Source organism: Natrix helvetica (genome assembly GCF_964273705.1).
Source record: "Natrix helvetica genome assembly, chromosome: W".
Taxonomy (NCBI): domain Eukaryota; kingdom Metazoa; phylum Chordata; class Lepidosauria; order Squamata; family Natricidae; genus Natrix; species Natrix helvetica.
In genome coordinates this window covers 44,039,116-44,052,095 of record NC_138555.1, presented here as the reverse complement: position 1 = coordinate 44,052,095, position 12,980 = coordinate 44,039,116, and the positions used below count along the sequence as shown (strand labels likewise).

General features: G+C 40.0%; 1 protein-coding gene across 1 annotated transcript in view; it reads left to right on the top strand.

Annotated features, from left to right (window-relative positions):
- LOC309400281 (DNA topoisomerase 2-beta-like) overlaps window positions 1-12,980 on the top strand; it is a gene marked incomplete at both ends in the record, with an annotated part of 193,697 nt that overhangs the window by 140,989 nt on the left and 39,728 nt on the right. Inside the window, 7 exon segments of the mRNA XM_081968694.1 lie at window positions 4,789-4,894; window positions 5,199-5,308; window positions 10,264-10,356; window positions 10,423-10,537; window positions 11,425-11,546; window positions 11,949-11,976; window positions 11,979-12,096. Coding sequence (XP_081824820.1) covers window positions 4,789-4,894; window positions 5,199-5,308; window positions 10,264-10,356; window positions 10,423-10,537; window positions 11,425-11,546; window positions 11,949-11,976; window positions 11,979-12,096 — 692 coding nt within the window.

The window sequence follows — 12,980 nt, the reverse complement described above, 5'->3', positions numbered from 1 at the left end:
CCTCCCACCGTCCAGTGCGATCCCACAGAGTTGGCCTCCTCAGGGTGCCATCGGCCAAACAGTGTTGGCTAGTGACCCCCAGGGGGAGAGCCTTCTCTGTGGGAGCACCTTCCCTCTGGAATGAGCTGCCCCCGGAGCTTCGCATAATCCCTGACCTCCGGTCCTTCCGACGCGCCCTAAAAAGTTGGCTATTCCAGCAAGCCGGCCTGGCCTGTTAATTTTATCTAATTTTTTAAATGTTAGTGTTATATTAATTGGGTTTGTTTTTTGGATTGTTTCTAATTTCCTTTTATTTTGTAATATGTGTTTTTTAATGCTGTACGCCGCCCTGAGTCCTTTGGGAGAAGGGCGGCATATAAATCCAAACAAACAAACAAACAAAACAATTATCTTTCCATTATCATAATCAATCAGTTAGCAACTTAATGTTATTGTCATATTTAGGAGTAAACCCCTTATCTCAGCTTTGTATTTTCCCATATAACAATTTCTATTTGTCTGATTTTTTTCCTAGTAAGTCTTTTGTCCCACTTCTCTATTCCTGCCTTCTCCCTTTTCTTTGTTTTGACATGTTCACCCTCTTCAATTTTCCCCAAACCACCGTCAAAGAAATCTTTTATATTTCCCTTTGATGGGGCATAACCTCCTTCTCCAATTTTCCTTATGCCACTGTCAACCTCCGAAACATCTTTTGTCTGCTTTTTATTTCCTTTTGTTGGGACACATCCCTCCATTTCAATTTTCCCTATACCACTGCCAAACCCAATGGAGTTTTTTGTCTGCTCTTTATTTCCAACTGTTTCTACCCCTTCATTATCTCTACCTCCTTCTTCCTTCCCTTCTTCTTTAAATACCTGCTTCTCTGAATTCAGAATTCTATTTAGGCTTTATTTTAATGATTTATGCATATTTTTTATAATTTCACATAGTTCTTCAAATTCCCACCTTTCCATAATGTCTAGTTCCAAAGTTATGGTTAATTATACATTTCTTATTTCAGAGTTCTGGTCCACCTTAAATTTATCTAATTCAGCTGCTGTGGAGAAGAACGACGGGAGCCATCTTGGTCTTTTGTTCTTCCTTAATGTCCAGTTCCAAAATTGCAGTTAGTTATACAGATCTTACTTCAAAGTTCTGGTCCACCTTAAATTTAGCTAATTCAACTAATATGAAAACGGAAGAGAAACTGGAGCCATCTTGATCTTTTGCAGAAAAAAAGAAAAAAAAACTTCCTATTTTCCCAGTCCTTGACCTTGTTATTATTTTTTCCCTTACCACTCTCCACCTCTCATTGGCCACAGTTGCTCAAAATATATCAATTGGAACACACTTGCATACAGCCAAACCCGGGTATGTTTCTTTCGCCTCCTGCTTTTCCAAGTTCTGATTTATGGCAGTTGGTTAATTAAAACTTCCCACACAGGCAAGATTAGGTCATCAGTTGTCAGTGAGAAAATAGTGCTTTTTTCTTGATTTTTCTCCATTGTTGCATTCCACCTCTCATTATTTGGAGTTGCTTAAGATATATTAGTTGGAAGACATTCGGATGAAGTAATTCCTTCATAATGTTTGGTTTCTATTTCAAATCCAAAACCAAATTTAGAGTTTGTATTTGAGCGGGTTTGTCATGTGTCTGCGTTCTCCTTTTCTGTCCAAATTGTTTCAAACAAATGACTTGGGGGGGGGGGGGGGCTAGTGTTTCAAACCTCCATTTTCCTTTCTTTCTTTCCTTTTGCCAAAATCCAGATCTGTCTATTAATATTATTTGTACTTTCAAGATTCTTTGCCTTTTCCAAGTTTTGATTTATGACTGTGGGTTAAATGAATTTTCTTACCGGTCTTTCATCTCGACCTCACACTCCTGTTCAGTTGCTTTGGCTGGAAGTCAGCTTCTTGTGCAGCCATGTTGCCATGCTGCCGCCCCTACTCCGATTCAGAGGGCAAATCTCCGACCTGTGAGGGACCTGTTGCCTCCCTCTGGGTCTGATGAGACGCTGCCCCTTCTTCGCCCCCCCCTTCCAGGAGAGTTCTGATCCAAAAAAGGATCCCTGGAGTTGGTTTGTCAGACAGGGTTCATCTGAGGCTCTTCAGAGCTCACATCCCCCCGTCTGTCCAGCTGGAGAACTTCCGGCTTCTCGGTCAATTTTGAGAAAAGCCACCTGGTTCCCACTACTTGTCTTCTGCACCTCAGAGCAGTGATCGACACCAGGTTGGGAGAGGTGTCCCTGTCCCAGGACCGTCGGGACAGCCTGGTGGCTCTGGTGATTCAAATTCAAAAGGAACTCTCCTTTCACAGCTCCTAGGGAAGATGATCTTGTGTATTGCCATTGTACACTGGGCGCGGCTGCCTGCCAGGACTCTGCAGTGGTTCCTTCTCCTGTTCCAAGGGACCAGCAACAGCAACTCCAATGTCTTGATTCGGATCTTGCCACAGGTACTGCTCTTCTTCCGTTGGTGGACATCCCCAGCTCTGTCCAGAGGTTGCACGTTCAAGGAGCCCATCTGCCTCACGATTACCACAGAAGCCTTTTCGGCTGGGTTGCTCATTTTCAGTCACACTTGGCTCAGGCGTGTTGGATATGTCTTACTTTTGATGGACAATGTGACTGCAAAGGCAACAAGGGGGGGACTCATTCCAAGTCCCTCTGGATCTAGGCAGAGCAGCTAGGACTCTGGGCAGAGAAGCACCTCAGGTCCCTCAAGGCAGAACACATATCGGGGATGGCCAATTAGCAGGCGGACTGGCTGAGCAGGGCCACTATAGACCACAATGAATGGCAACTGAACCCAGAACTCTTCAGAGAGCTGACACAGATTTGGCCATTCGGAAGTGGACTTGTTCGCATCTCTGACGATCTCAGCTGCCTTGGTTCTTTGCTCGATTTCTGTCCCTGGGAGCAGAGGGGATTGATGGTCTCCACAGGCCTTGGCCCAGCAGACTGCTGTATGCATTCCTCCCTCTTCTGCTCATCCCGGAAGTGATAAGGAATGTAGTACAAGAGGGGGTGGAGGTCCTGCTCCTAGCCCCCCATTGGCCCAGACGTCCATGGTTTGCGGACTTAATAGGCCTCTCAGTCGCCAGACCCTGGAGGATTCTTCAGGAGAGAATCTCCCTTTGCCAAGGGGTCCTGGTTCACCTGGAGCCTCAATGGCTCCAGTTGACCATCTAGCACTTGAAAGGGACCTCCTGAGGAATGACAATTATTCCTCCGGAGTGATATGGATGATTCAGGCTACCAGACGACCATCTACCAACAGAATTTACAATGCTATGTGGGCGACCTTCGTTAAGTGGTGCCGCAAGGGTCACTTCGACCCCTCCTTGGGTTTTGTACCTCAAGCCCTGGACTTCCTCCAGGAGGGTCTGGATAAAGGTCTTTCCCACAACACCATTTGCCAATGGGTGGCGGCTCTCCATGGTCCTAGCATGTGGGGAGAGCGAGAGTCTTGCTCACCATCTTGTCATACGGAGGTTTATTAGGGGCACAGCCAAACTGACTCCTCCAGTGGTCCACAGATACCCCACTTGGGATTTATCCAAAGTACTACAGGCCCTCACATCATGCCCCTTTGAGCTGCTAAGGACAGTAAATCTCCGCTTCCTGACCTTCAAGGTCGTTTTTCTGGTGGCCATTACATCGGCCAGGCAGATCTCAGAGCTGGCAGCCCTCTCCGTCAGGGAAGACCTTTGCATTTTTCACCCTAACAAGGTGGTCCTCAGACTAGATCCCTACTTTATCCCGAAAATAAATTCCTGGTTTCATCGGGCCCAGGAGGTTGTGTTACCGGATTTCTGTCCATGGCCATCCCATGCACTGGAACGGAAATGGCATACTCTGGATGTTTGGAGGGCTCTCCGAATTTACATAAAGAGGACATCTTCATTCAGAATGACGGAGTCTCTCTTCGTATCTTTCCAACCATCCTCAATGGGCACCAGGGTGTCGCCATCAGCAGTCGACTGTTGGGTGATGGCTTCCATAGCCAAGGTGTATGACATACAGGCCCTACCGCTACCCGGACAGATGATGGCCCACTCAACATGGAGCGCAGCCACAACGGCAGCGTGGGCAACACAGACTTGAGGACATCTGCAGGGCAGCTACTTGGTCTTCACCTTTGCCCTTCATTAGACACTATAAGCTGGACGTCTTTGCATCTGCAGAAGCATCCTTCTGATGAAGGGTTCTACAAAGGGTGCATTCCACATCGGGGACTCCGGACCTTACGGCTCCCCGCCCTTAGGACAGCCGCTTTGGTATGTCCCATTCTTGGACTCTCCCGCAACCACACTGGAGAAGGGGCATTGGTCTTACCTGACACGCCTTTTCTCAGTGGGTTGCGGGAGAGTCCAACCCCACCCTAACGACTGTATGGTCCGGGATCCAGGGGTATGTGACCTTCTCTGTACAGTAGTCTCTTCACAACTGTGCCTTCGTTGAAAACTGGAGCCAGGCAGAGAAGCAACAAGGTGTGGCTAAAGTTGATGACTCAGTCTCTGGGCAGCAAGGACAAGTTAACACATTCTTGGACTCTCCCGCAACCCACTGAGAAAGGGTGTGTCAGGTAAGACCAACGTCCCTTCTAATGACATGGCATGTATGCCAAGCCAGTGTGCCTGTAAAATATCTTTTTGAGTCCTATTAGGATTTACCCATTATGAGTTAGGGGTCTGTCATGCTGGCACCCAACTTGCTTGAAATAATCATAAACAATATCATGTATAATTTTTATAAAACACAGTAAAACTATAAAGTAAAATTTAATTGAGATTCTCTTTATTTTCAGGCAAGTAAAAATAAGCAGGAACTTTCCTTTTATAGTATTCCTGAATTTGATGAATGGAAAAAACATATGGAGAATCATAAAGCATGGAAAATAAAATACCATAAAGGTTTGAATTGAGCTTCTTTTCTCCTTTTCCAAGTTCTAAAAATATTTTTAATTCAAAATGCACTTTAAACTAAATTAATTGAAATAAATTAACTGTCAGTTGCCTTCAAATTTTCATTTGCAATACTAATTTTAATTGGATTCAACTTTTTGAAATCCTTATATAATCACTATTGGATTAATAGTAAACTGTTTTAGCTGTACTTGGTTGGTCTTCTTGAGTGATTTTTAAATTACTTTGTAATAGATTGAGAGAGAAATATATATTAAAATATCAAGATTTTTTTTCTTTTGGATTGAGTTAGGTTTAGGCACCACCACTGCTAAAGAAGCAAAAGAATATTTTGCAGATATGGAAAGACATCAGATTTTATTTCAGTATGCTGGTCCTGAAGACGATGCAGCCATTACATTGGTAAATATCTGCTGGAATAGTTTATCTTTTTTGTTAATCATAATTATTTAAATTATTTAACTCTGGCCTTGTGCATTATTTCAACGTGTATCATTTTAATTAACCATTAGGTACCTTCTCTAATTTTGTAAAATTGTTTGAGTTTATATCAAAAGATTAATAAAATACCATTATTATACTTGTTGCTGTTTACCATGTGCTAACATGATCCCAACATGATCTATATGCTGGATAGTTCAAACTAATGTAGATATATCAACCTATATGTGAAATTAGAATTACATATTTATGGTGTCAATCATTGGCTTTTGTAGTGTCAAATATCTTAAGTGATTATGACCCAATTAAACATATGATATCTAAAGTCATATGGCAAAAATCTGTAAGAAACAAAAGGAAAACTGATGAGAGTGACCTAACCTTACAGAAATAAAATAAAATGTGATCAGACTGATTCACTACTACATGCAGAATTTCATGAGATGAAAAGTTGTATATTCGTGCTGTCAGGCTGTGGAAACGAACAAAATCGTTTGTCTAGTTCAATGAAAAGAAGGACTAGGGGAGTCATGATAGCAGTGTTCCAATATCTCAGGGGTTGCCACAAAAAGAGGGAGTCAAACTATTTTCCAAGGCACCTGAGGGTAGAACAAGAAGCAATGGGTGGAAACTAATCAAAAAGAGAAGCAACTTAGAACTGAGGAGAAATTTCCTGACAGTTAGAACAATTAATCAGTGGAACAGCTTGCTTCCAGAAGTTGTGAATGCCCCAACACTTGAAGTCTTTAAGAAGATGTTGGATAGCCATTTGTCTGAGACAGTATAGGGTTTCCTGCCTAGGCAGGGGGTTGGACTAGAAGACCTCCAAGGTCCCTTCCAACTCTGCTATTGTATTGTATTGTATAAAATCAGGTAAAGGGAAAAAATCTAAAAAGGAGAGTGCTTTGGATCTTCTTGCTCAAAGCCCAGAAATACAAAACTCGGTGAACTTTGTGCCAAGCCCGAAAAATAAGGGGTAGTATTATAAACGTGCAGTTTTAATTTTAAACTTCCTATTAAACCAACGAGATATAAGAAAGGAAATTATTTTGGAAAGAGAAATGCAGCAAAGCAAGGAATTGCAGAATCACAAAGAAAGATTTCCAAATTATATCAGTTAAACCAGTTTAGCTAAACCAGGGCTGTGAAACTCGTGGCCCGTGGGCTGGATGTGTCACGCACTGGCCACGCCCATGCCTGGTTTAGTAAAGGGAGATGAAGTCACGATATGTCATGTGATGCCACTGTGATGACGCAAGTTTGACACCCCTGAGCTAAACTATTTGTTACCAAATTGAATAAGATCTTGAGTTTCAGCACATATTCAGGGTTTTTTTTTAAAGACATGTTTTATTTGCAATTTTCTTTTCACACCATACATATTTTGTGGACAGTGTATTGACTGAGTCAAATCTTTTCTAAACAACGCTAACAATAATAATACAAATAAGTATGTGTAATCTTCCAACTTCAACAATACTATTCTCTCTTTATAATTCTTTATCATTTTCCCCATTAATTCATTTAAACATAGATAACATTTCTTTGCACCATTTATTTGCTATCCCCTACTAAATTACTAATATTTAATATTTTAAGAATTACTCATTATTCCACCATAACTTCAATATTCCAAATGTGTAGGATTACTAATAAAGCCAAATATTAACACTATTTAATCAATCCCAGGAGTGTCTCTCAAACTCCACACAATTTCTAATCCTTAATATTTTAAATTCACAATATACTTTAATACACTATTAATGTTAATAATTCAATTAATTACCTAATCCTACATTTCTATCTACTAAACTTAACTTATTTTAGTTATAATAAGCTGTAATATCTGTCAATATATATACTACTATTTTCCCTATTTGTATTTTTCCATTTTATTAATACATTTTCTCATCATCCATCATCTCTTAACCTTTTTGAAATTCCATCTTTTATTGACTTTTTAGTCAGCCTGCTGAACATTCCCTTCTGGGTGTCCTTTGTCTCTTTCTGCTGTATTATTTGAACACCCATCCACAAGACTTCCTTTTTAAAAAAAGAGAGAGAGAGAGAAATTTTTCTTTTTTTCCTCTAAATCTTAATTTTTTTTGGAAGAGATTTTTCTTTTTTCTCTCAGATCTATTCTAAACGTTTAAGGAGTTATCTATTTGATTCCTACTTATTAATCCTTTCTCTTCTTTATTTTTAGCTTCTTGCATCTCATTTTGATTTTTCCCTTCCAAAATAATAATAATAATAATAATAAATATTTATTTCTTAGCCGCACCCTCTCCCGAAGGACTCGGGGCGGCGTACAATAAAAACATATGAAATAAATATATAGACAAGACATACATATTACAAAAACATATACCAAGACATGTACAAGGAGGAGGTCGGCTAATGAATAAAAACAATAAAATACAATGTTTAGAAACCCCTAAGTAATTTAATGCAATTAAAATACCCAAATAAAAACCCGTCAGGAGCGATATAGTTAGATCAAAGTTGAGCCAGGCCAGCTACTTGGAATAGGTGGGTCTTGAGCTTTATACGAAAGGAGCGGAGGTCAGAGGTATTCCTAATATCCGGAGGGAGGTCATTCCACAGGGCTGGTCCCGCCACAGAGAAGGCTCTACTCCTAGGCGCCGCCCCTCGACACTGTCTGGTGGACGGCACCTGGAGGAGGCCCTCTCTGTGCGAGCGGATTGGTCGCAGGGATGTATGGGGCAGAATACGATCCCGCAAGTAACTAGGTCCTGAGCCATGGAGCGCTTTAAAGATTGTTATCAAAACCTTGAAACGCACCCGATAGACCACAGGAAGCCAGTGCAGCTCGCGCAGGAACGGTGTCACATGGGAGTACCTAGTACTCCCCATAATTACCCGCGTGGCTGCGTTCTGGACCAACTGTAGCCTCCGGGTGCATTTCAAGGGAAGCCCCATGTAGAGAGCGTTACAGTAGTCCAAGCGAGACGTCACCAGCGCATGAGTGACTGTGCGTAAGGCGTCCCGGTCCAGTAGGGGGCGCAATTGGCGCACCAGGCGAACCTGGTGGAACGCCCCCCTTGCCACGGCTGTCACATGGTCATCCATGGACAGCCGGGCATCCAGGAGGACGCCCAAATTGCGCGCCCGCTCCATGGGGGCAGGTTGAATGCCCCCGATGGCCAATGATGGAATTAATTGGCTGAACCGGGGAGCCGGTACCCACAGCCACTCCGTCTTGGAGGGGTTGAGTTTGAGTCGGTTGTCATCCATCCAGATCCGTACGGCTTCCACACACCGGGACATCACTTCCACTGCTTCTTCTAGTTTTTCATCTATTTCCTGTGTTGCTCTTTTCCCCCCAATTGTTGAGTAACTTCTACATTCATTTCTGTTTCTTTAAACAATCCCCTTGTCTCCTTATTGTTCTTTATCATTTCATGCACACTTTTTAGCATCAAGAATATTTCTTCATATGCCTCTATTATCCCCTGTAAATCCATTTTATAATGATCCGCTCCAGCACAAATCTTACAGTCCCGGTTGTAAGAATAGAATATATTTATTCTATATTTATACTATGTATATCTATTGTTCCATTGTTTTAACATGACTGTACACCGCCCCGAGTCTCTTCTGAGAGAGGGGCGGTCTAGAAATTGAATAAAGTTAAGTTAAGTTAAGTTAAGTCCCAGCTTGCCAAAAATGGCCGTTGTCCATGCTGCCTTTTAGGAGACCTTGCGTCTGACCTGACGAGGAAATTGTGAGTTCCCCGTGGTCAGCAAAGCGCCTCTCCTTCCTTCACTGCCCCTACAAGGCGGCTATGACCCCCTAGGGTCTCCCGACAGCTGTTACCGGCTGGATTTTGCAAGGCTCGGCGGAGCCCGCTATTTTCCAGCTGTTCTCTCCACGATGTCAACCTGAAGCCCTTATTCAGGGATAATTAGAGAGAGGATGATAACAGAGGGTTCATCTTGGCCTTCTGCTTGGATGTTCTTGCCCTCCTTGATCCTTCTCGCCCTTTTCATTTTCTTTCCTGAATACTTGCCTCAGTTTTATAAAATGTAGGTGAGTGCCAGGCTTTTAGAACCTTTAAATTGGAATTACATTGAAAAGATTTTCTTGGGAAATACAAGCTGAATCCTCTCAGCATGCAGCAATTTATGAGATGCTATATTTGCCCTGTCATAAGATCGTATTATGTTTTCTGAGTTGGAAAGCATATAAAGCTTTGTCAGTATACTGTAGGGAAGGAAATTTGTGTTGGTCTTGTGAAAAGGAAGGGGAGAACAAGAAGAACATTCTGATTATGATACTGGTCCCCATGTCTATCATATCGTTTATAGCACTTACACTTGTTCATAAATTATCTCTTTGTAGATTTAAATATTTCAAATCTGAATGAAGATTATTTCAGTAGTGATATATGTAATTTGATGGATTGCTATGGATTTATTAGATTTAGGGTGCAGCAAAAAGCTTACCGTTCTGCAGCAGAAAAATGTTTCCACTCTAGGTATATATTTCCATTTTTCTTTTTTTCCCCTGTTTTTCTTTATTTGGGAATAAAGGGAATAAAAAGAAACTAGAAACATTGATAAAGCATAGGAACTTAATCTAAATCATTACTGCATGTTTGAAGCAGTGTACAAATCATACACAGATTATTAGATTGCTTTCAGATTAGGATTTTTTGTTTTAAAAAATGCCAGCATTAGCTTTTGTTACGTATTTTAGGATGTAGCATGGGATGTACACACTATTTTCTGACCTCTGGTCATGTACACAGTTATTCAGTACATAGCTTATAGTTATTAGTTACTTCTACTTTATTTCTTCTTTGTTGGACGTTGATTAAAACTTGCTGTTTTATAGTCAGCCCAATCTTTTTTTTTTGGTAGTCATGAACAGTCTGTGTTATATTTTTGTAGGCCTTCAGTAAGAAAAAAATTGAAGAGAGAAAAGAATGGCTGACAAATTTCATGGAAGATAGAAGACAGCATCGGTTGCATGGATTACCAGAGGTAACGGAATATTAAAGAGTAAAAATGATGTTCTTTGTCACTGTTAATAATTATTATTTCTTTTAGCAATTTCTGTATGGCACTGTGACAAAGCACCTCACTTATAATGACTTTATCAACAAGGAGTTGATTCTCTTTTCCAACTCTGATAACAAGAGATCCATCCCATCTCTTGTTGATGGTGAGTGAACTTTTGTGATGTGTGTCATCTTCTTTTTAACATTTAAATATGTATATTGGAAAGTAGATGACTGTTATTTGCATTTTTGTTTTGTTTTTTTCATTTTTGTTCTTCTCTCTAGAATAAGCTTAGTTACTTTAGCCATAATTTTCAGAGATGTACAGTTTATAAGCACTCTTTAGTATTAAACAGAAATTAAATCCATACTTTAACTTGAAACTATTGTTCAAATAGTCAATAAACATTTTGGAAGTATTTCTAAGTATTAATAACTATAGCTTGTTTGGTTATGGCAAACCAATAAAAAACCAGAGGGAGGAAAAGGCATAAATATATTACTTTCCAGCAATGGCCTAACAGTTGAATTGTACATCTGAAACTGCTCATTCCGTTTGTCTCTTAAGCTTGGCATCAATATTAGAATATTTAACTGATAACTGTGATGCTTAGAATACCCTGTCAGATGATGTTATGTATAACAATAATTTTGCTTGAACTATAATGTTTGTTTTTGTGTTTGATGTTGTTGCTATTCTATAATTCACTTGTCTTCTTTCCAAATGAAGCTGTAGTAAAATTACCCTTAAATTTCCTTACTTTATAATGACATGTATCAGGAAATCAGCTGAATTATTTTGTAGATAATGATGGAATTAAGTGTTGATGATTTTGGAAAACAATAATTAGGTTTTACTGTAAAATGAGAAATGGATACATTTGCAGTTCTTTGTATTTACTGTATTACATAATTTTACTGTATTTAATGTGCATAAATATATTTAGAGTTCATTTAAATGTGCAATTTTATTAAGCATCTCTTTTCCTATATTAGCAATACTTTGAGAGACTACAATTTTGAAATATGCCCTTTTCTGTTTTCAATTCAGGCTTTAAACCCGGGCAGCGTAAAGTTTTTTACACTTGCTTTAAGAGAAATGATAAATGGGAGGTTAAAGTTGCTCAGTTAGCTGGCTCTGTGGCCGAGGTGTCTGCTTATCACCATGGAGAGGTGGGTATAGAAAGAAAAAAAATGCCTGTTTTACTTTAATTATTTTGGAAGAATAATTTTGGGGAACAAAATAGGCAGATATGAAAATATAGGACTTCTTGCTTCAGCTGTGGTAATCTTAGGGACAAATGAGAGAGGGGAAAAAGAATACTCCATTCAGTTCCCAACTCCTCATAACCATGCTCATCACCAACACTGTTGTTTGTAATTAATAATGTATAAAGTGATAACTTGATAATATGTGTCATTTCAGAATGGGGTGGGGCTGTTTCTCTTTTTTCCTCTGGCCCTTTTCATACTTGATGGAGCCTTAAGTAGTTTTATCGGTACTTTATTCTATACTGATTTATAAAGTTTGAGTTTTCTACTTGGTAGTAAAAGTACTTTAATATTTTTTTCTAGCAAGCTTTAATGATGACTATTGTAAACTTAGTTCGAACTTTGTTGGAAGTAATAATGTCAGCTTGCTGCAGCCTTTTGGTCAGTTTGGTACTAGGCTTCATGGTGGCAAGGATGCTGCAAGTCCTTGTTACATCTTCACCATGTTGAGGTAAAGTTTAGTTCAAAACAGAAATTGAAATCAGCTTTATTTGAAGTAATACTGAATTGGGAAGTATATTATTGTTATTGTGGGAGATAACTAGAAAGAAATACCCACATAAATATTTCAATTCCTTGGTCCAGAAGTACATAATTTTGGTCAACCCAAGGGCTGGAGGGCATATCACAATGAAAATCATACTCCAGAAGTGGATGGTACAAGAACCTATTTAATTTCCCAACATACCCAAAATGAAAAAACAAAAACCCCACAATCTGCCAAAAACAAAGCAACAGAATGAAAAATACGAAACCTTCATTCAATTTGTATTTTGTATAAGGAAAAGGGCCACCCAGTTTGGTGTAGTGATTAAAAGCAGCAGGCTAGAAATCGGGATGAGTTCTAGACCCACCTTAGGGACAAAGCCAGATGGGTGATTTTGGACCAGTCACTGTCTTTCAGCCCTAGGAAGGAAACAATGGCAAACCACTTCTGAAATCTTGGCAAGAATACTGCAAGGATTTGTCCAGTCAGTTATCAGGGGTTAACATTGACTTGAAGAGAGGAGAGGGAGAGGGAGAGGGAGAGGGAGAGGGAGAGGGAGAGGGAGAGGAGAGGAGAGGAGAGGAGAGGAGAGGAGAGGAGAGGAGAGGAGAGGAGAGGAAAGAGAAGAGACTTCAAAATTACATTGCATGAGGAGAGATTTTCACTAGGTGCACTATATAATATTTAGAATTGCTGTAGAATTCTAATTCATTTTTTTTGCATTTTTTATTGTTTTAATTAGACAAAAACACACCAAAAAAGAATCATTCTTCATTACATCTTGTAGAAAGCATGTCGATTGGTTACAAATAGATTTCGTGCGTTACTACCACAATCATTATTTATAG